This window comes from Euleptes europaea, chromosome 13, assembly GCF_029931775.1.
Source record: "Euleptes europaea isolate rEulEur1 chromosome 13, rEulEur1.hap1, whole genome shotgun sequence".
Taxonomy (NCBI): Eukaryota; Metazoa; Chordata; class Lepidosauria; order Squamata; family Sphaerodactylidae; genus Euleptes; species Euleptes europaea.
In genome coordinates, this window is record NC_079324.1 from 39,293,347 (window position 1) to 39,317,420 (window position 24,074).

General features: G+C 48.7%; 1 protein-coding gene across 1 annotated transcript in view; it reads right to left on the reverse strand.

The window, feature by feature from the left end:
- Positions 1 to 24,074, reverse strand: part of DGKK (diacylglycerol kinase kappa) — a 52,316-nt gene that overhangs the window by 23,649 nt on the left and 4,593 nt on the right. The window contains exons 2-7 of the mRNA XM_056859208.1: positions 7,907 to 8,017; positions 7,352 to 7,432; positions 7,061 to 7,165; positions 6,348 to 6,480; positions 2,073 to 2,179; positions 1,715 to 1,840 (exon numbers count right to left, since the gene is read on the reverse strand). Coding sequence (XP_056715186.1) covers positions 1,715 to 1,840; positions 2,073 to 2,179; positions 6,348 to 6,480; positions 7,061 to 7,165; positions 7,352 to 7,432; positions 7,907 to 8,017 — 663 coding nt within the window. The remainder of the gene's footprint in view (positions 1 to 1,714; positions 1,841 to 2,072; positions 2,180 to 6,347; positions 6,481 to 7,060; positions 7,166 to 7,351; positions 7,433 to 7,906; positions 8,018 to 24,074) is intronic.

A 24,074-nucleotide genomic window follows, 5' to 3' on the forward strand; every position in this document is an offset into this window, starting at 1 on the left:
GGGGTCTACGGACACAGCGCTGCTACACCCGGAGAAGGAAAGGGGGAGAGAGCAGCCTGTATTGTCATACTTGCGAGGGATTTGGAAACCAGAGACCATCCTATATTTGGGGCCTAAAGCTTTGCGGGCAGGGAAAAAATTCTAGCCTGGCTTGCCTGCTTGTACTGTTGCAAGACGGTGTTTTGTGTCTTTTGTCAGGGCAGCTTTGACTGCTGTGTGGAGTGCACAGCCCTCTCCCAGGCCTCCCTCCCACTGGCAGAGCAGATAAGGTGCAGTGCAAAATAATTAAATTAAATTGAGCTTCAGCCACTCATAAGCCTGCTTGGCAAAAAGACAAGGTCAACAATTTAAATGGTTACAGCTTTGTAAATATCCTGTTTTCAGCCACAGGTTCCCAGTAGCCTGCGGACTAATTTATTTTTCCTCTCCTTGGCGGCCAGGTATCCTTAAGATTTAGATTCTTTCCCAAGCAAAGAGTTCCACACAAGCTTGCACAGTGGACTAATCCAAAACCCTTTGGGACTGAACATGTCTGTTCCTCCCACTTGGTGCATCAGCTCCCTCTCCAAACATCCATGCAGGTCTTTAACGTATCAATCAGGTGTATGCATGGCACACATCCCAGGTCAATTTCCTAATGGGCAACCCAATCCTAAGGGGAGGGGGTTCTTACGAGGCACCCAGGGATGGCGCCACTACCGCGCTGCCTTTCAAGCACCTTGCAGCAGCGTAGAGGGGAAATAACATTGATTTTTCCCCCAAGCCCCATGACATTTGCCCATAGCTCTACCCCCAGGAGCAACATCCCCCCGGACCCTGGCGCGTGCTCTCACACCAGAAAAACACTACCAGAGAGGCAGTGATGGTGCACAGGGCTCATGCTGCTGCACCGCTCCCTGTCGCCAGAGCACATCATCCTGCGCCGGCGTCCATGCCATTCTGGACGTTCCAGAGTGGCCCAGACGCTGGCACCGGGCGATTTACGCCAGCTCCTATGCATTTCTGCTGCCCCCCACTCCAGGATTGCATGGGAAATTCAGGAACCCACTGTATTATGTGATCATGCATACACCTGGTTACACCATGCACCGTACACCCTGAATTAAGCCCCTGTGCAGATGTTCAGAGCCAGGGCTGGCGCACGAGGCAGAACAGCAGCCCTTGCAACTGTGCCCCACTATACATGGAGAGAAGAGATCAGCAAAGCATCACCTTGTCCACCCCAAGGATCGTGTTTATTTCCTGTAACTACAAAAACCACACTCCCTCGGCTCCAAGCAGCCTTTCATTCTGGAAAACCTCTCCCTCCCCCTCTCCCTCTCCCCGGCTTCCCCATTCATCCCTTCCGCAGCCTTGGTGGCTTTTGCTTTTCTGTGCAAAGGGGTGGGGGAAAACATGCACTTCTAAGCCTTCTACAAAAGAACAGGAATTTCGATACTCCCAGGGTGCATACGCTAGAACAATCTCCCCCCTCCCTTCCCCTAAGCTGTTGGTCCTCCACCCCCAGATCAGCCAAGAGTTTCTACCACATGCACCAATCAAACTACTAGTAATCTGGTCCTACTTCAGAAAATCTGTCACAATGACATACCGGGATTGCTAGAGACTCTACTGAATTCCCCCTAGGTGGGTGGGTGGGTGGGTGGTTGAGGGAGGGGGCAAAGGAAGTCTTGGCAAAAAGGAATGTGAGAACAGAAGAAGGAGCGGCTCTTACGATTGCTTTGCACCAGAGACAGCGCCAGTCCTGCAGCCTCCGCACACTCCCACACGTTTTGTCACAAACGGCACATCGGGCGCTGACAGGGAGGTTCCCTTCCAGCCACTGGTGGGGCATGGCCACCTGAACGGCAAAGGATCAAAGAGCTCAGAGGGGAGGCGGGGCTCATGTGCCTGCAGATCTGGCCTCATCCTTTGCAGGAGGCACACAGATGGGCGGCACAGGATGCCACAATGCGCAGCCCCAGGCATGAGCCCTCCGCACCAAGAACTGAGTGCGGCAAGGCAACCAGACCCTAGGAGCTAAGCTGGCGGTGCAAGGGAGGGTGGTGGGAAGGAAGATTTCTCAACATTACCCCATCTTCGTCTTCAATGATGTCATTTCCTATGGAGGCCAGAGTGGTCCATTTGCAGTTGTTGGTAGCTCTCACAGCACAGCGTTTGTGGGCTTTGAACTTGCAAACTAGAAAGGGGGTGGGGAATCAAGAAGCTCATGATTAGCTAGAAGGAAGACACTGAATGTAAGACATTCTTAATAGGTCCATCTCAGCTAACATCCTGTCTCTGACAGTTGTTGCAACAGACGGATTTTGCAAAAATTGGTCTATGCCTCATTAAAGCAATGTGAGCCACAGTTTGTTGGGAACAAATGCTATGAATTAATTTTGCACAGTGTGAAAGACTTTTGTCCATTTTATAAAGCTGCCTTATACTGAATCAGACCCTTGGTCCATCAAAGTCAGTATTGTCTACTCAGACCAGCAGCGGCTCTCCAGGGTCTCAGGCAGAGGTCTTTCACATCACCTACTTGCCTAGACCCTTTAACTGGAGATGCCGGGGATTGAACCTGGGACCTTCTGCATGCCAGGTAGATGCTCTACCACTGAGCCACAGCCCCCTCCCACATCAGCTGTCACAGGGTCCCCGCACCCGTGAGAGAGGGACTCTTTCCACCTTCTGCACCTCTCTCTTTCCACCTTCTGCACCTCATGAATAACTTTCTAATTCTCTATCATGTCTCCCTTTAGCAATCTTTTTTCTGAACTGGAAACTCCTTAACCTCCCTTAAACAGAGAAGGTACTCCAGTCCATCAATCAGTCTGGGTTGTCCATTTGTACACCTTTTTTCAGCTCTAGGATATTCTTTTTTATTCACAATTGTGCACAGTGTTCCAACTGCAACTGCACCACAGATTAATAATACCAAGACGTTTTGATGCTGGCAGTTTTATTTTTACTCCCTTCCCTCATAAATCCCTGCCATGAAGTTGGTCTCTTTCAAAGTTCTGCCCAAAGAATTGATTTTTTTAAAAATTTCCACCACCATGAGTTTCTTGTCAGTTTTCACCACCAGAGCTCATTTGGGAGAGTATATAATTAGGATATTCTGCCCTAGATGTGCATCACTTTACACTTACTTATATTGGGCCTCATTTGCCGTTCTGTTACCAACTGACCCAGTTTGGAGACACCCTTTCTGAGCTCTCCATTGTCTGCTTTGCAGCAATCACACATAATTTGGGGTCATCCACAAACTTGGCTACCTTGTTGCTCACCCTTAACAATGGATCATTAATGAATAACTAAAATGGCTCCATTCATTAAACATATCTCTTGTAGCGGGGAGGGGGCTCCTTCTTACTCCTCTCCATTACAAGAACTGCCTACTGATTCCTAGCATAAGAACATAAGAAAACAAAGCTGGATCAGACCAAGGCCCATCAAGTCCAGCAGTCTGTTCACACAGTGGCCAACCAGGTGATCAGATAAGTCAATACACTCGGATTTCCAAGAACCTTTAGGTAAAGTTCCTCACTGAAGCTCTTGTTCCCTTTATTTTTTTTAAAAAAATTAAGTTATTCATCCATGAGAGGATCTGGCCTTTTACCTAATTCTGCTCAAGAACTTCAGTGAGGGACTATGCCCAAAGGTTCTTGGAAATCCAAATGTATGTCTTATCTGATCACCCTTGTATTTGTAGTGACTCTCAAAGAATTCTTAAATGATAGTGATTTTTTCCCCCAATCTCTCCTGTCTTTTAAAATTAATGAACATTAATGATAGGGGATTGGATAGATTCACGGAGGATAGGTCTATCAGTGGTTGGGTTGCCAGCTGCGGGTTGAGAAATACCTGGAGATTTTTGGGGCGGAGCCTAAGGAGGGTGGAGTTTGGAGGGGGAAGGAACTTCAATGCCATAGAGTCCAATGGCCAAAGCGGCCATTTTCTCCAGGGGAACTGATCTCTGTCGCCTGGAGATCAGTTGTAATAGCAGGATATCTCCAGCTAGTACCTGGAGTTTGGCAACCCTAATCAGTGGCTACTAGGCATAGTGACTAAAGGGAACCCCCATGTTCAGAGGCAGGAAACCTCTGCATACCAGTGCCAGGATGCAACAATGGGGAAGGCCTCGGCCTCTATGCCCTGTTGCTGGACCTCCAAAGGAACTGGCTGACCATTGTATGACAGGATGCTGGACTAGATGGACCGCTGGTCTGATCCAGCAGGGATCTTCTTATGTTCCCATGTCCTGTTGTTGTTGACTGACTAGCAAGGGATTTACAAGCCTTAGATGAGGCCAGGAGGCATCAGTGCATTTATATCTGCGCTAAGTGCCCTTTGGAGCAGCTGTCACAGTCATAAGAAGATGCTTAGCTTGGAACTTCCCAGAGCATTGTTATTGGCCATACCTTGAAGCAGTTATTTTGTGACTGATCCCTGCCCTGTGATAGCAATTCTGTGGTAGTGTTTCTATTCTATTCAGAATATTTCTATTAGAATATTCTAATAGAATATTCTAATATTCTATATTCTAATATTAGAATATTCTAATATTATTCTAATATTAGAATATTCTAATATTTCTAATAGAATATTCTATTCTATTCTATTTCTATTCAGAATACCAATTCTGTGGTATTCTTTCTAAAAAAAAAATCCCCAAAGTGCCTGTAGGTTCAATAAGGGTTGGGATCCCTGGATAGAAAGAAACGTTTTGGCCTAACATCTGAAAGACAGTACAGTAGGCGCCAGGTGAGCTTCAAGAGGAAGAACTTTCCAAAGGTGAGGTGGTACCACTGAAAAGCCCCCTCTCAAGTTGTCACCTGTAACCCACTTCATGTCTGAAGGTGGGGCCACAAAGAGTAGGGCTTGAACAGAGAGCTCAACTTATTCTCATCATTCACAACTGGATTTTCCTGCATGGAAAAGACAAACCAGTTGCAACTGATTCTTACTGCACAACGAAAGCACGCATTCAAATGACCATCTAAATCTACCCCTTCATCTCCAAAAAGCTTCTGTTGGCTGCCTGCTGAGAAAGAAGAGAAGGGAGCATGCATGCACTGTGGGTGGTTTGTCTATGTGCTCATAAAAGTTAGAGAGGGTATTTGTGTGTGTGTGTGTGTGTGTGTGTGTGTGTGTGTGTGGTTCTTCTGTATCAAAAAGTATATGTGCATGTGATGGGGAACTGTCAGTGTGCATCTACTATAAAATGCGTTAAAGCTTTTAGAACATTATAGATACAAATGTCTGAAGTGGGAGAAGAAATCAAGTGGAATACTTTAGTTCTAAATTAGGCCACTACCACCGATGACTTTAAAAGGAAATTAGTCAGGTTCATGGAGGAGAGGTTCATCAGTTGCTACTAGCCATGATGACTAAAAGGGAACCTCCACATTCAGATGCAGCTAACCTCTGAATACGTGCTAGGAGACAACATCAGGGAAGGCCTTCTATGCTCTCTTTGTTAACCTTCCAGGGCAAGTGTTTGGCCACTGCATAAAACAAGATGCAGGACTCAGTTTGACTTGTGATCCATTTGTGTATTCACACTTTGATAGCATTTTTTGTTTACTTAGAGAATAAGTGTTCTGTTTTTTATAATCAAGTATCTTCTCAAAGCAGCTAACAATTCTTATAACTACAATGAATTACTAAATTATACATTAAACAGTTTAGTGTCTCACCAAGGAAAGGTGGTTACGGGCAGATTTTTTAAAAAGTTACTTTTTGCTGGTCATTTTATGTTTGACAAAAAACCCACTAAAAGCAGGGTACATAAGAATATAAGAAAAGCCCTGCTGGATCAGACCAAGGCCCATTAAGTCCAGCAGTCTGTTCACACAGTGGCCAACCAGGTGCCTCTAGGAAGCCCCTAAACAAGACGACTGCAGCAGCACCATCCTGCCTCTGTTCCACAGCATCCAATATATTCGGAGAGAATAGGTATGCATCATGACTAGCATCCATTTTAACTAGTAGCCATGAATACCCCTCTCCTCCATGAACATGTCCACTCCCCTCTTAACCCTTCCAAGTTGGCAGCCATCACCACATCCTGGGGCAGGGAGTTCCACAATTTAACTATGCGTTGTGTGAATAAATACTTCCTTTTATCAGTTTTGAATCTCTCACCCTCCAGCTTCAGCAGATGACCCCATGTTCTAGTAGAGGTAGGGGTGTAGGGAGGGGCATAATTTCACTAGTTTGCACCACCAAGAAAAGAAGTCACTGACCAGCCTTGGCTTCCTTGCGGCAAAGGTCAGCATTTTAGCTTACCTCTTCCATTCACTTTCCTTTGCTGTCTATGAAGGGGGAAAGATTGCAAGCAAGGCAGAGGAGCCAATTACCTTCACATGAAAGACCATGAGAGGTGACCCCAGACAGCGCCTCCCGGCAGACGTTGCAAAAGGTGGGCCGGGCATGGGAGCAGGCGTACCAATTGTGCATGCCAGAAAAGTGCTCCATGTTGAACTGGGAGGCCTGTAACATCATAAAAGGAGGGGGTGTTAGCAGAGGAGAAGGTGGAAGGAAAAGATTCAGATGTACAAAAGAGAGAGGCTTTGACTTCAAGGATTTCTCTTTCTTGCCAGAACTTCCTTCAGAGGAGAACATTCACTCTGGTTGAAGGAATCTCCACACGGGCACTCTCCCATTCCCCCAACCTGACAAATACCTCTATATTCCTGGATAGCACATTTATGGGAGGGCCAATTCTCAGGACAGAATAGTGAGCAACTCCCCCACACACACACACACACCTTGCTATGTGTCAAAATGGGCTACCAGAAACTAACCCATCCACATACCTCTCTTACCTCTGAGTTTAGAAACTGAGAGGGGGGAGCTGGTGCCCTTCGAGGGACTTATTTGGCCCTCACATATCCTGCGGCAGATCCTAGGTTATGTCTTGGAGGACTGCATCAAAGGGTACAAACACAACCCCTACCGTGACAGGGCTACATTCTGAAGTAGTTCTTGTGGGTGTAAAAGTTAACTCCTTCCTGCTCCCTTCTCTTGGCACATTGCTGCATCCTCCCCAATGCATCTCTGCTTCTCCTACCTCATTGATTTCCCATTTCTGGACAGACTTCAAGGCACCAATCCAGTCTTCCATCTCCTTTCGACTCTCTGCGCAGAGGATGAGTTTTCGGAAAGGCGTAATGACCTAGAGAAGAAAGGCTGCCTTGGATGAGCCGCCAGAACTGACTGATCCGGAGAAAGGAGAATGAAGAAAGGCTTCTGGGGGAGTTGGACCAAAGCCTTTGAGCAAACAGACCGGAAGAGGGCCATTTGAAAACCTATGCGGCAGTCGGGCCCTCCCAATCCCATGGGGTACAGGAGTCAGGCCTACCGTGAAGCTGTTGTTAATATTCTTGATGCTGGTTTCTGCTACGCTGGCATCTGACAGGTCTACTTCATCAAAGATCAGAGACTGGAAAGAACAAGGGAAAAAGCAAAGCCAATGCCAGAGATGAGGCCAATGGTGCAGCAGTCCCCTTCCTCCCCACCCCGCCTGCTCTTCTATTCAACCCAAATCCAGAGTCTCACATCCTACCCAGAATCAGAACGCTACACAGATGAAGAAAACCAAGTTTTCTGGCAGCAGACCTGTATATATTTTTAGCCAATGTTTCAAGATCACCTATTTGCAAGGGATTCCTCAAAGGAGGCGACAGGCAGGAGTTCTCTTCCCTTAGCCTGATCACTGCTCCCAAAAACAGGGTGGCAAAATCCAGTAAAGGACAGGGCACTCACAGCCTTTTATAAATCACAAATTAAGAGAGAATCTGAGGAGCGGCAGCTCTCCCTACCTATGCAGCTCCAGCCAATAAGTTCTCTCTGAAAGGCAGCAAGGAACTTGGCTCCCTGGGAAAGCCACTCACCGTGCCCAAAGAACCAGCCTCACCTTAGAATCCTTGGCATAGTAGAGGGTCCGTCCTCGCAGTTTGAAGTACCGCCTCTTCCACCTCTGGAAGGAGCTTGTCTGCTTCAACAGGAGACCCTCCTTCACACTCTTCTGCGGGTAAAGGAAGAAAGGGCCCAATTCCTTGGCGTTAGAACCCATCGCCAGCCCACTAGGCCTTCAAGGAAGAGCATGCACGGCTCCAGCAGCTGCTCGGTTCTTTGATTTCTCAGCCTGTGAGCCAGGTACTGGGGGCTGTCATATCTGCACCCTGCAGTGGCAATCTGGGGCAATGTACTTCTCACCACTCCCTGCATACAGCCACAGCCTCCCACTGTTGCCTATGGACTGCAATAACTGCTGGGACGTCCCCGTCCCCCCCGCCGCCGCCTGTTACCTCTAGGCCTACCTACAGCATCAGATGCTCCGATCTGCCTTCAACCCCTGACAGCAGCAGCAGAAGCCCATGCACACAGCTACTGCTAATGTGAACACCTATTCCCCTTGTCTGCAGTAGGGGCAAAGGGCTATCTCTGGATAGCCACGCATACCTCTGCCCACCTTACAGCTGCTTGAGACTTTGGCCTTTGGAATCAGCGAGGGCAACTCCAGGATGAAAGGGGACAAAGGTGAGGGTGTTTTGTTTTTTTTAATTGCAAATGCAGAAACAGCAAACTGATAAAATGCAAGGGCAGCATTAACCAGAAAAACCTGATCCTTCCACGGCTTTGAAAGGTGGAAGGAGCTTTGAAGATCAGCCAGCCCAACCTGCTGCACCGAGGGACTTTCACCTCATCACCCACAAGCACGAGCTGCCAGGAAGGGCTGTACCACTCTCGAACGGGCTTCCAGCCACATTGGAGAAAGACAAAGAGAGCGAGAGAGCCTGAACGCAGCTTGAGTGATTCAAAGGGACGGATCAGGAAGTTCCTGGTTCAAATTCTGCCTCTGCCTTGCACAAATTCACTAGGTGACCTAAGGCAATCCACCCTTTCTAAGCATCAGCCACGGCAAATCTGCAATACAGGGATGACACCACCAGCCTACCTCATGGGGTGGTGAAAGGGTTGCCAGGTCCCTCTTCGCCATCGGCGGGGGGGGGGGGGTTGGGGGCGGAGCCTGAGGAGGGCAGAGTTTAGGGAGGGGAGGGACTTAGAGTCCAATTGCCATAGCAGCCATTTTCTCCAGGTGAACCGATCTCTATTGGCTGGAGATCAGTTGTCATAGCAGGAGATCTCCAGCTAGTACCGGGAGGTTGGCAACCCTGGGTGGTGACGAGGATTACAGTTCTGAGCTAATATATGTGAAGCCCTTGGAATCCTCGGCAGCGCTATACAAATACCAAGTGCAATTATTAATAGCAAGGTTAGAGTTAGTAATAGTATAGTGCAGAACTAAGCTCTGCCAGACTATTTTGGTTTGCACCATTGAAAGAAGGATTTTTCAGTGGCAAGCACAAGCACAAAGAAAAGGGCTTGCCCAAGAATCAGGGAACTCTGCAGGAGGTGTAATTTGGCACTTGATTCACTCCTTCCTCGGGCTTTGAACAACAGAGAGATCACAGGCGGTCCAGGGACTTGAGGAATGCTGCCGGGTTCCCATTGCTGCCTGAGGCAGGCCAAAGAGGCTTCCCTTCCCAGCAGGTACGTAAGCAACCTGCCCTGCTCCTATTTACTCAGCTCCCCGGGCTGTGTTTGCAGAGGATTAATCCTTGTTTGCCAAACACGAGCTGCTCCTTGAACTCGCTGCCACCTGGGCCTGCTAGCAGTATCCAATTGGTATTTAAATAAGATGCAAATCACAATACTATTCAAGCTCTCTTCCTCCAATTAACCAGGAAGCTAATTGTGTCAGATACCAATGAACAATAAATCCATATTTAACCCGGGTTAATTCAGCATGCTGAACAGGAAAAGAACACACAAAGCATGGCAGCGACTTGGGCTTTCCTTGGCCCGGCAGCCCCTTGCCACTCACTCAGAAAGTCATGGCATACTTTAATTCCCAAAGACGCCACTGCAGGCAGCTTTATAGAAAGACATTTTGATTTGCGCAGGATCAATCAATCAATTTATTAATACAATCGGACCAGTAAAAATGGTACAGCAGTAAACCTCAACATAAACAATATAAAAACGGATTTAAAATGATAGGACATATATGAATTTTGAAAACACTCTACATATAAGACTAAGTGAAGAGAGAAGGAAGCCCAATAAGCACAGATAACATCATTTCAGCAGAGATTTACGAAGCTTCATAATAACAGCACAATATTTGGCGACCTTATTTGCGACCTGAGGATTCTCACCGCTTAACAATTTCCTAGCCCTATCCGCCGAGTCCCGGCCTGGATATTTTATCAACAACGGAGAGATAATTTCATCACGAACATTTTCATAAAGGGGACAGAATAGTAGAATGTGTTCCACAGTATCAACCTGCCCACTGCCACACAAACAAAGCCTTTGAGACATAGGGATTTTTTTTTGTAACGACCCTCTAACAAAGCTGAGGGTAATGCTGAGCATCTGACAAGTGAGAATGCTCTCCTGTATCTGTTTGCTTCAAGGGAAAACAAGTATGTGGCTGGCACCAACAGGTATCTGGTTGTGCCTGGGGCAATAAAGGAAGGTGTTCTATTCAGAGCCAATTGTTGACCGATATCCTTGACTCTCTGTTTGACCAATGTTATAGCCTGGTTTAAACTTAGCTCTAGTATAGAATGGATGGAGAGACCTAAGTGTGCTATTTTACTTTGGACACTTGAAAGCCAGGATGAATAACTGCGCAGGATAATGGTTATTCATTTTAGAGAAGCCTGCTGAGCTCACGTTGCCTCCGGCCGGGGACTCCTTGAAAGCACAGCATTAGAGCCCTGATGGATCGGGCCAAAGGTCCATCTAGTCCAGCATCCTGTTTCTCACGGTGGTCAACCAGATGATATCAGGACACTTTCAAGCCAGGTATGACGGTAACGCCCCCCCAAACACACCCACTGTTGTACACCTGGTATAGAGTGGTATACTACCTCTGAATATGGAGGTTTCCTTTACATAGCACACACACCTCAGCTAGTGTAGTGGTTAAAGTTTTGGATCAGGGTCTGAGGCCTAGGTCTGACTTCCCACTCTGCCACGGAGCTCGCTGAGTGACCTTGGGCTACTCACTTTCTCTCAGCTTAACCTTCCTCACAGGATTCTTGTTATAAGGATAAAACAGAGGAGGGAGGACAGGGTGATAAGCTAGTTCGGAAGAAAAGCGGGGTACTAATAGCTAAATGAATAAGATATACACCCTAAAACATTGTACAGTTGTCCATGTGAACACCAGCGCAAGTTTCCTGCTGTGCATGAATGGAGACAAGCTACTGTCAACTATAGAGACTGGCTCACCCAGGACACCCCATCTGGTGCAACCCACATTTCTCCGCATTCCTTAGGATTCTGAAAATGAACGGGCACCACTGAGGTCGCAGTGCACAAGGTGGGTGCAAACCTTAACTGGAAGGCAAAACATTCTTCCCATAGGAGGACCCGTAGGGCTGACAAAGAACCTTTGGCAGGTGGGGAAAGGCAGGCTAAAAATAATAATAATCAAACTGACCACTAAGTGCCCTGGAATCCTTACATTCTCTTACCTAACCCAGGTAGAAATGATTCTAGACCTGTTTATTTTGAGTACGACCAAGCAAAAGTCCTTTGGAGGAAAACTCAAGGTAAACAGACACAAACTCTATGCTTCTCTCTCCCTCTCTTTGGCTACCCCAGCTCTCCCTTGCAGCCTGGGCACCAGCCTCAGAAGGAAGTAAATCTAGCCACCACGCTGGAGAGACAATGGAAGTGTGTGCGGGAGGCAGCCCGCCTCCTTTTGAAAGGGTTTTGTGGCTACCTATGCAGCAGCCTGGAAGGTCTGTATTTGGGGAGCATCCCATTTTCTCATTGGGTTGAGCAGGACCTCTTGTCTCCCCAAACCGTTTGCCCCCTTCGTGAGGCTATGATCATTATATGAACAACAAAGAGGAGACGGAGCTGTGAATGTACACAGCTGCACTTTCTCTGCATTGATGCCTGTACATTATGGAGATGGGGCAACTAAGGGAGAACAAATACGACCGATGGATGTTCCACAATGAAGCAGTCAGGAGGGGGACAGCCAAGAAAGGAGTCCCTAAAGTCACAGGCTAGTTCCCCCATTCCACCCCATGCTGGAAACCACCACACCTCCATCATGAATGGTATGATACACTCTTCCCTGAGAGTCACCAATATTGATCAGGGATGCAGCCAAGTACAAAAGCCAAGCTTTTGGAGAGAGGAACCGTGTACAAGGGCTTCGCTGCTCTGCAACAGCTCTTCCATGCCCGGTATGGAATGAGCCCCCCCCCCATGCGCATGTGAAAGAAACAGAAAGAGAAGGAGAGCACGCAGGGAGAACGTTCATCTCCCTCCAGTGAACTGTTGTCCAAACCTTGCCCTATAGGATCACCAGCCTCCGGCCACGCATTCCTTGTGCCCTCCTCTCTCCTCCGGCCTTCCCCGGCCATTCATTGTTCGAGGGGGACAAGCCTGCCTGCCTGCGGCTCCGCAGCGCAGAGACCGTCTCCTCAAAGGAGCCTCCCCAGCAAATGGGAGGCCGGCATGCAAAATGAGCCACGCCTGCCTTTCCTGCCGTGCAGGTAAACAATGAGGAAGTGAGTCAGGGAAGCAGCAGGTGGACAGACAAGGGATAAAAATAGAGCAGGAGATGCTGGGAGAGGAAGACCGAGTCAGGCAAGGGAGAACAGGGACATGCGCCTGGCTCCCTGCCGAGCCTGTTGCTTTTTGCCTGACTGACGGAGGGGAACAAGAACTTGGAGGCTTCGCTTCACGGCCTCTCCGAGCCCGCAGGTCAGCGTGACCTCTTTGGACGCAGCTGCAGGAGCAGCAGCCCAATGCAATCACAGTGCCCCGACCCCTCCCTTCAGGTGGGGTGGGAGAACAGGCTGCATGCAGGGCATGGGCCAAACAAAGGACTAAAGGAGCCTTCCTGGCTCATACCTGCTGGGAGAGGTGATTGCTGATGGAATTCACCCATATTCACAACACCACAGCATATGAACACATGATGCTGCCTTATACTGAATCAGACCCTTGGTCCATCAAAGTCAGTATTGACTACTCAGACCGGCAGCGGCTTTCCAGGATCTCAGGCAGAGGTCTTTCACATCACCTACTTGCCTAGTCCCTTTAACTGGAGATGCCAGGGATTGAACCTGGGACCTTCTGCATGGCAAGCAGATGTTCTACCACTGAGCCATGCCCTCTCCCCGTGTTTGCTTGGATTGGGCCAGACCACCCCAAGACCAGTGATGTCTCCCCATCACAGATGTCAACTCTCAGAACCTAGGGGAATTCCTGAGATTCGGGGGCAGAGCCTGGAGAGGGTGGAGTTTGGGGAGGGGAGGGAAATCAGCAGGGATGTGGTGCTATAGATTCTGCCCTCCGAAGCTGCCATGTCCTCCAGGGAGGGGCTGTGGCTCTGTGGTAGAGCATCTGCTTGGCATGCAGAAGCTCCCAGGTTTAATCCCTGGCATCTCCAGTTAAAGGGACTAGGCAAGTAGGTGATGTGAAAGACTTCTGCCTGAGACCCTGGAGAACTGCTGCTGGTCTGAGAAGACAATACAGACTTTGATGGACTGAGGGTCTGATTCAGTATAAGGCAGCTTCATGTGGGAACTATTCTCTGTAGTCTGAAGATCAGCTGTCATTCCATGAGTCCAGGCCCCAGCTGGATGGTGGCAACCCTAACACAGGCAGTGACCCTGTAACAAGCCCAGAAGCACCGACTGGCTGCACGGGCATCACTTTACAGTTCCAGAGGTTTTTTTTAATGGTGATAGGAACAAGACCTCCTTGTGCCCCCCCAAAGGGGGGATAGGGTTGCCAATCTCCAGGTACTAGCTGGAGATCTCCTGCTATTACAACTGATCTCCAACCAACAGAGATCAGTTCCCCTGGAGAAAACGTCAACTTTGGCTATTGGACTCTATGGTATTGAAGTCCCTCACCAAGTCCCTCCTCAGGCTCTGCCCCCAAAACCTCCTGCCGGTGGCGAAGAGGGACCTGGAAACCCTAGGGGGGATGAGAACACTAGTACCCACCAGTGGTTTGGCATGGCTGTATTGCAAGGGGGGAGGGGGGAGGAAGTTGTTGCCTGTAACAAAACAAAAAAAACCACCCTGAACTTCCCAAGGCACACTATTCCTCAAATCTCAGAGCCCCTTCACACACTACATTTTTAAAAACACACGTTGTGAAAGAGATCAAATCTGTACATGATGATCCGGTGTCATACTGATATGCTGATCAGAGGACCAGGCCTGTTACGGTACGTTAGGATTGATGGCACATAATTAATTTTTATTTATTGGGGTCACATTTGCCTCACTTTGTCAAAAAGTCAATTCCTTCAAGCAGCAAACAGTAATTAAAAATACAATAAGTAAAATTAAAACACTACAAAATTACATCACGATAATATAGCAGCAGAAACAAAAGGAAAAAAAACCTAGTGGACCAAAGTTACGCATGAAAAGAAAGGAGGAGGAAAGAGCAACTGAGCAAAAGGCTTGACTTGAGGGAATAAAAAAGGTCCTTGGCAGGACTCTTAAGGCCAAACAAGGAAGACACCAGGTGAACCCCGCACAGAGTACAATTGCCAAGATGTGGTGTCACAACTAGGGTGGCCTTAACCATCCACTGCCATTCACCTCAGTGCAAATGGCAGGGGATCCCAGAGGCAGCAGGTGATCCTTCAGATTTCATGAGAACAGACCCTCACGTGCAGACAGCCCCAAAGGACACATGTGGATCAGCAGTCTGTTTCCCTTTAATCTGGGTTTCTGCTCTTCCCATGTGCTGATCAGGTCCTCCTTCAGCCTGCTGTGCCTCACTTTCTAGAGCAGAAACTCCAGTGTCTGTCAAGGGTGGCATCTTATTGGAGTGCGCAAAAGCAGCCCCGTCTCCTTACAGGAGAGGTGCTCGGTCTTGGCTCAGACAGGATATGGAACCGCTGCCCTCTTTACCGCCAACCCGCAACTCCTCAGCTACAGCTGGCCTTTATCTGAGGCTCAGTATTAACATGTTAATGTTTGTCCCCAAACCTGATAAAGCTTCAAGGGGCAGTTTCCAACCAGTCAAGCGTGAGCATGTTGGCATGAGCATGTCTTTGGGCCCTCCTGCACAACCCCCCCCTCTCACATTAGCAGAAGCTGCTGAAGGAAATCCCAAAACAGGCCCCAAATCTTTTTCCTTTGGTGACCAAGATTAAACCAGCAGCAGCGGGAGAGTCTAGCACAGGGATGTCGCACTCAATTGTTACGAGGGCCGGATATGACATAAATGTCACTTGGTTGGGCTGGGCCATGCCTCACCAGCCCGGATCGAGAACGTGGGGGGTGGCTATCTTGGCTGGCTCATGGGCTGGATAAGAGCTCTCAAGGGGCTGAATCCGGCCCCCAGGCCTTATGTTTGATACCCCTGGTCTAGCATCTTGCTTTCAGATTGCAATGGGATTGCTTTGCATTTCTCTTTAAACCTCCCAGGTCCACAGCTGTGGTGTGGAGTAGACTAGGCAGACAGATTGATCCTTGATGTGAAAAGGAAAGACAACCAAGAATCTGGACTGATATAAGAGTGAGCAGAGCTCACAGCTCACCCCTTAGCCATGGGGCGGCGGGGGATGGACACTCAGCTTCACAACAGAAATACTACCAGAACAGACTGACGAATCAAACATTGTCTCAGTCAACAGTCCTGCCCCTTCTCCTGTGTTCAGGCGGGCTGCCTATTTTTTTCTTACCTTTTTGAAGTGCATGAGTATTATCTGAACATTCACTGCCTTATTAATAATTTGAAGGGGCATTTCTTTGGGGTTGGAGAGGGGGGAGAGAGAGAGATTTCAAGATGACATCACAGGGTTCAGCCAACCAGCACCATGCACTGCCAGCTTCTGCCCTGCTTTCAGGGCCATCTTTTCCCAGAATTCTGCCCTGGAAAAAACAAGAGCAGTTTGGACTGGATGGAATGAGGTCCCTTCCAGAACAACCCCCCTGTTCTGTCTTTACCCTGGCACAGGAAACACTGGCGCAATTTCCAGTTCTGCTCTCTGCAACTTCCGTTCCCTGTCTGCTCTTTCTCTTTCTCTGAGGCTGTTTTCAGACCAATATTGCAAAATTAAGTTAAACCTAACCGGGGTGATGGTTTTTCTATAGATGTGGACACCATAATTTTGCAGAACAGGGTCTCGTTCACTCCTACTGCCATAGCTAGCATCCCTCAGTCAAGAAAACAATGCCTTGAGCCTCCTCAAATCCCAGATGCAGGGAAGGCAGATCAGTGAGGAAGGGAATGAGTTGAGTGTCATGGATCTGTGACCTGCACAACAAGTTTCAAGGAATCAAAAGGACAGAAATCACCAGGTTTACAAAGCCTGCTTGCTGAAACATGGCAATATCAAAGCCCATCAAAATGGGGACTCTTCCAGACAGCCCCGCATGGATGCTAATAAATGGTCACTGCAGAACAAGGGAATAAAGCAAGCCATCTTCACACCTTTCCCACTATCAGAGGGGCACCTACACCTGAAGCATCTTCCCGGGTGTTCTTAAAGCTAAAACTGCTACAGGAAGCCACAGTTCATGTAAGGAGGGGAATGGAGGTCCCCTATTTTCTTATGTATTGTACTTATCAACAGGCATGGAGCTGGGGGAAGGTGCATCCGGGGCAGGGAGCGAGGGGTGTGCAGTGCGTGCTGAAGCCAGGCGCTGGGGTGGAGACAAATGTGCCGGGTACACCGCGGCCGCCCCTACAGAAACAATAAGAGAGGGACAGCAGTGGCAGGGTGGGCGGTGCGCGCAGTGGCTGGGCAGAAGGTGCGCACACCAGCGGGGCTGTGGATGGGCAGCGGCGCCCATGCCACTGTGGTGCTCCTTCTGCCCATGCCTGTGCTAGCACCCCCTCTCCTTGCACGGGGGGAAGTGCCCCTGCCAGACCGCCCCCCCCCCCAAGATCCAGCCCTGCTTATCAAAACAGCATCCCTGTGGGAAAGAAAGACACAACTACCTCTATCCTCCCATGGGGTCAAAAAGGAGTTCAGAGGAGGCCATTTCGACAACAAAAACAGCCCACAGGAAAATGAAAAGGATTCCTTCTCACCTGCATGAACTTCCATTCCAAACTGAAGATTCCTTTAACTGTTTTGGATTTTTTTTTTTTTTTAAACAAGCCTTCTTCTCTTGAGGAAAACATTCACATGACTGAGAACGTAGTTTTGGCCCTCAGAGAAGTGCCAGATCCTGCCCTAACTGATGCCCAAGTGACAGGAGCCGCCAAGAGCGGCACAACCTACAACACGCTCCCTCCGTCAGTCAGCCTCTGGTTCCGAAGTAGGACAGCAGGCAAACCAAGGAGGAAACTCTCAGTTTGCTGATCACAAGCTGCAGCGGCTGAGTCATTCATAACAGTTTCAGGCAGCGCAACACAGAGGTGGAAGGGCGTGATCTTATCGGGGAGGAACTGCTAAAAATAGCCCTCGGGTTGGCCTAGAAGTACCACCACCATTCTGGGGAGGGGAAGAGGTCATATGGTCACAGGAGAAAAGACGCTCTCCAACGAAAGGAAATTCAAGTTCCAGCAGGACCCTGCAAGGAGTGAACCGTCAACATGGCACCTTTTGGAAGATTCTAGAAAAAACTACCCTTTTAAGCCACAAGCATTGAATCATAGAGTTGGAAGGGACCATGCAGGCCACGCACCTTGTCCTCTCAAATGCTCCAGCCAGACATAAGTGTACACTTATAAGTGCTTGTAAGTGTACACATGGGAAATGTCACTTCTAGTTAGGAACTGTGTCTTGTACAAATTGCTTGGGAATGGGATCTCGTGACTTTGGTAACATGCACTTCCTTTTGAATTGGGCGTCAGTGTTTTAGAAGCAATATCATAAAAGAGATGTGGCATCCAAACATGGGAAAATATGCTTTCTGGGTTGTGGAGAGTCTATAAAGGGAGTCATTTGGTGGCACATCCCGCTAGACCCTTATAGAAGTGGGTCCCTCGTTTATCTTGCTTGACGTCCTGTTTTGAATCTCCTATTCACTCAACACACAACAAGCATATTCAGAGAGGAAGAGGCAGCAATTTCTACTTCCTTGCTGGTTTGCTGAGTACCTTTGAAGCCTTAGGCTTTCTGCTTCAATGGCTTCTCTGAACAGAGATAATCTTTCTTTTGATGATGGCTTCCCCCTCCTCCATCTGTATTCCATCCTACCCACACCTAAAGCAGACAGGGTGATGTATTCTGATCATGACACATAGTTGATCATTTTAGGCGGGTGCTTGAGATTGCCAAAATCCTGTTTCTCAGGATGCTCAGCTCCTTCCAAACCCCTCTTGGATCTCATCTCCTGCAAAATTGTTTTCATTTTATCGATTTTTGGTAAGAAGTAAGAGGGGGGGGAGAGATCCAGGAACAGTCACGTTCCACGTGTTTGCTATTCAGTGGTGACATCAAGAGCTCTCAGCCTATCCCCGATAGCTGCTTCTATTCATCTGTAACAGAACAAACAACCTATTGGTTCAGTTCGGCTCTGAAATTTCCTTGCCAATCAAAAACACCTGTGTCATTGAGATGACCTCAGAGCTGTGAATTCCAGTTCCATGACAACATCCTAACGCAGCAAGCTTTGCTGCCCTGGTCACTGCATCCCAACAAGGCATGAGGAAGGAAGGCCCGGGCACCCAGGCAAATGATGCAGTTAAGACTGCTTAGCTGGCCAAGAGGAAATTCTACCCTGACTTCAAACACGGCCTGGCGTACAAGCAAACCCATCCTCCAGAAGGTTTCCTAGGAGACTATATTTGATGCAGTCCCAGCTCCCCCCCCCCACACACACACACACAGAGTGCTGAAACAGCCCCTGATGCCCTGCCATACAGCTAGGGAAAAACTGTCGTATGTATGGGGAGAATTACCCCACCCGGTACAGCAGGGCCACAACTGAGGCTTCCGATCATTTGCCCAACCCTCTTGAAGCCAAGGAGGTTCTTTGTGGTCCATCTGCCACTGAACCTGCATCTCTGCCCAGCACAAGAAAACGAGGCATACACACTCTGTAGGAACAGTCCACCCTCATGAGTGCAAGGCCTCCAGGACGAAGAGACAAAATACCTGCAAGGGGGAGGCAGAGTCCATTCTTTGCATGCCGAAGGTTGAAGGTTCATTCTACACTCCTCCCTGGCAGAGACCCAGGAAAGCAGCTGCCAGTCAGTGCAAACAATACTCCCTGGATGAATCGGTGATCTTACACTGTATAAGGCACCTTTACGTGTTCAGACCAGAGCGAGCTGCCAAACTGCTCTGTTAGGCTTCGTTCTGGTCAAGGATATGATTTCCCTACAGCTTATTCAGTGCTCTACATATATTCAGTCTTTGCTGAGTTCAAGGCTTCTAACAAGAATTTAGGAAAGCGGCCAGGCCATTGTGGGCTTCAATGGCTTGAATGCAAACACCAATACATTTAAATAAGTGTGATGGGGATTTCCAGCCCCATCTCACATGTAACAACCTCAGGCAGTGATGAGCGCCCCCCACCCCCAGGGCCCTTGCTAACCCATCCACGGATTTGCCTTGGGAACGAGAGAGAACTGGGTAGGGTAAGCAAGAGGAAGGGCTGGCATCTCCCCACATTCCCCCATTTAAGAAACAACAATGCCGATTTGGGTTTTTGAGAGTACAGGGAAGCTGTGCTCACCGATGGCCCCTCGCATAGCAGCCAAGTGCCTAATAAGCCCTCTTTATCGCCAGCCTTGCTCCCTTCGTCTGCATAATAAACAGCTTCCTACAAGCCTTCCAGCAGCACAATAAAGCCCATTACGGAAAGGCCTGCGGCTCCCTCTAATTGCTGCACGCCACAGCAAACCTTGGGAGTAGGCGCACTGCCTCTTCAACCTCATTATTGTAAGCCACGGGAGGGAGAGGTAAGCCTTCTAACTCGGCACCAGGGTCAGATCCCGCTGCAGCTGGGAACTTTGCTGTAAACTTGGGGTGGATCACCAGCGCAGTTTTCTCTGGCTCTGCTCTGACTTCTTGGTTTCCCTGCCTGTAAGTCAGCTCAACCCGCTTCCCCATCAGGAAGCTGAATGCGGTGGGTGTGCTCTGCGCTTGGCAGAAGGTGGTTACAACACAATGTCACGCTAAACCCCAGCGCTGTTAAGAGTTCAGAACTAAGAGCAAGTAGGAAGCCTTTGTTTCCATCCGATGGAAACGTGGACCTTGGGTCTCCGCACCCCTCCGAACAGCACTCCGCTGCAACTTATGAGATCCCCAATGCAGCAGCAGAACAATAGCAGGAAATGGGCCCCCCAAACACAGCATTGAACAAAGGACGGGAAAGCAACCCCTCCACAGAGCCAGCCATCAGCTTCACCCGCTGGACTTCCAAAATTGCCGTATTGGCTTCAATCTTCAATCGGCTCTTCAGGGCCCTGCTTTCTGCATCTTTTCATGGTAGCAACAGGAAGGTGTAAAAACTGCGTAATGAGAAAACAACTTTCTCCAGCTCCAGAAGCCAAAGGTTTGGGGAAACACTCACAGCAATAAAAACTTCCATTTTTTGCTCTGTGTTGCAGAGCTGGTTACATATGGGGTGGCCTCAGAGGTTAGAGTGGGCCACGATTTCTAAGGGATGCCCGGAAGCACAGAATAGCCTCTGCTTTAACTGAAAGGTGCACTGACTTTCACAACAATTTGGATCGTGCCAGTTTGGGCTTTAAGCTTGAGACATCTGCATGCTGGCTGCAGGGTCCTGCTGCGTCTATCATACAAGCAGGGCTGCTGCTACCCAGAGCGCAGAGCCCCAGCCCCACAGAAGAAGAGCAGACAGACCCAACGCCTATTGCATCATCATCTTGCCTTAAGTAATGACACTGCCACACAGGGTGATGGATGCTCCAAATATTCAGCTGGGCCAGGAAATGTGCAGGGATGACAAGAAATATGCTGAGTTGGGCCTGGCTCTTTGGCGGCACTGCTAAGATGGTCAGCAGCTAGCGTTCATGCAACCGGCCAACCTCCTAGGTAAATACTCATCCGCTACCTGTGCCAGCCTTGGAGGACGAGAGAGGGTTTGAGCTCCAGATTCCTGTTCTGACTGGATGAGATGTAATTGTCTCTGTAGCCTTTCGCCTGCCCAGCTGCCTCTCCACACACACCCCTCCCAGTTTCCAATTGAGACAACACCTCTAATTGGGTTGCCACTTTCCATTGCGAAACCAAGACCCGATGTCGAAGGGGGGGGGGGAAGAATTCTTCTTCAGAACAAGGACACAACCTTGGAGCCCCAGGCTCATTAAGTGCAAGAAATGGGGCTATTGCCAGCTATTATTAGCCCACCTCCATTCCCCTGGCAGCTGCTCAAAAGAGGGGGAGCCCGGTTTCATAGTCTTTGTACGTTTCCTTGCCCTTTTTGCACAGCACACCTGCCCCTCTGGAGTATCTGCAAAGGGAGACAACTGCAGGATTTATTTCAGCCCCAGGGAAAAGGTGGGTGGCTGGAGTGGGCCAGCCGGCCCTGCCTGGTTTCTTTCACTTTGGTTGGAACTTCAGAATGAGCTCATCCACAAGGCTAAGATGACTTGTGTATTACCAGAGCAACTAGAAATGCCATGCTAGAAAAGTCCCCAAACCTTTAATCAGGGAAGCCAAATGGCGTTATGCAAACAAGTTGCATCTGCGTATATCGACTTAATCGGTAGGCTTTCTTTCAGTAGCTTTTAAGTACAGGATTTGATTTTGGACATCCCCCGGGGAAGAACAAGAAGAATGAAACCCACACAAAATGGCATCACGCTCACAGAGATGTGAGAAACCCCCGTAACATCACTGCCCAATATCGGTGTCCACTGGCTTCTTTGAAGAAGGAAATCTGAGTGGTGTAATGGTTAGAGTGTTGGACTAGCATCTGGGAGATCCAGGTTCGAATCCTTGCTCTGCCATAGATGCTTGCTGGCTGACCTTAGGCCAGTCACTGCCTCTCAGCCTAGCCTACCTCACAGGGTTGTGAGGATGAAATGGAGGAGATGAGAACAACGTAAGTTGCTTTGGGGCCCCACTGAAGAGAAAAGAAAAGGTCTAAATGGAGTAAATAAATAAATAAGTGCCCAGGTGTAACTCTTAAGGGCTCTTGGTGAAATTGGGGGCATTCAGCTGGTCAATCTTCATATTCCAGAAGTGAAAAGGAAAAGGTGTGCGTGTGTGTGTGTGTGTGTGGGGAGATTCTATGAACTACTATTATTCAGCCTTCCTAAAATCAGCAAGAACGTATACAGGATAACATCAGTCCAGCTTCTGCCAGAGGAGGCATTGTGCGTAACAAAACAGTGTGCCGGCTTTTATACAGACAAGTGTCAGCCCACCAAACAATAATGAGATGCTCACTTAGAACTGGCAAAGTGTAGAGATAAAACAAGAAAATTGGGAAGCCCCCCCATCCCAGCTCAACATTTAACCCACACAGTGGTCTTATGCAAGCCTCAGCTTAATGGAGGGGGGGGCATTTAAACACCACACAAGCTTCCATAGCATTACTAAAATGGTTCAGATACATTTGAAAAAGTGCCCTTGGTATATTACGCAGGGGCCATGTTTGCCTACGGCAACTCTGAAGCGGCGCTTTACAATAACCCCATTTCACAGCCTGGCTTTGTGTAGGGAAACAAGCATGTGTGGTACGGGAAAACTAGTGCTGCATTTGGCTCAATCCCGAGCCCCAGCCTCCAAGCCTGTTGCGCCCCCCCCTTTGGGTAAGTTAAGTTGCACTGTGCTCTCTCGCTCAGGCTAACCTAATTTCACGTGGCTGTTGAGAAGCTAAATCAATGCTCCGAGCTCCTGGAAGAAAGGGCAGGGCACAAGATGGAGAGGAGAATCATCGCTTCCTCCTGTCAATGGAGCCCAAATAAGTTTAGTGCAGCTGGGCCGTGGCCGCTGCCAGAGGGCCTCGCTCTGCTACAGAAGCGCTCTCCAGGGTGCTGGGAACAGCCTCTCCTTGCCCGGCACAGCCGAAGGGAAAGAAGAGCCTGTCCAGGCAATCCCTTTGGTCCTGTTCAAAGACTACGCTGAGCTCTCCTCTGCTGTGCCGCTCTAGCCGAGCAACGCTCAGTCAGTACTCTGCCTCCCATTCACAAAAAGTGCTACAAAGCCAGGTGTTCAGGGAACACCCTTGGCAAGCCTTCCTTTAGGCCTGGAAGAGGCAAGGTAAAGCCACAACTCTCTGCTCCGAAGCAGCTCGGTTAGCCTTTGGAGTGCGCGCAAAAATGCTCTGACTTGCGGCGGTCCAGGCAGATGGCAGTTGCAGGCAACCAGGCTTCTCTCGGTGCTGGAGACTGCAGTGGTGACTCATCGCCAGGCAATACACCGAGGGACGTGCAGCTGCAGAATCCACAGCCCCTTGAGAGCCTCCAGTTCACTTCTTGGGCCATGAGGGGCTCCTCAGAGCAGCTATCTAATGAGGGCAACCTAAAATATGTTTTCAGGCATTAATTCAGATGCCCAAACCAAAACCCAGAGGGTTCATATTTCATGGGTTCCTGGCTCTTCGAAGTCGGGGGCAAGGGGATGAGAACCTGAAAGGTCCAACAGAACACGTTTTTGCCTCATTCAAATATGTTCAACTCTAGGGGTGTAGAACCAAGAATATTGTACACCTATGGCTCTAGAACCAAATATGTCTCCTTTAAAAATAAAATCCAGTATCTAAGGAATAATGGTGGGGTAGGTGGGATACTGAAATAACCTGTATGTGAAGGGAAGGATAGGAAAAGATTTGTATGGGACTACAAAGGTTTCTTAGGTATGCTTCACAGAAAGGGAAATTATAAAGAGATGCCTGTAATCCAAGTACAAACCATGCACAGATTTATGCCACTGTGCTAAAAGTGCAGGGCACTTCTGTGTACGTTTATTGCTTTTTGTGCAGTCTCTTGTGTGCCATTTCCTAAGGAAGGACACAACAACCAGTGTTTGGGTGGCAGAGACTTTTCTTGATAAAGGACATACTACTTAATATTGCATCATGTTAAGCTGTATATTTTCTATTATGCAAATGGCCTTTCTTACACCAGCTTTTTGTTAA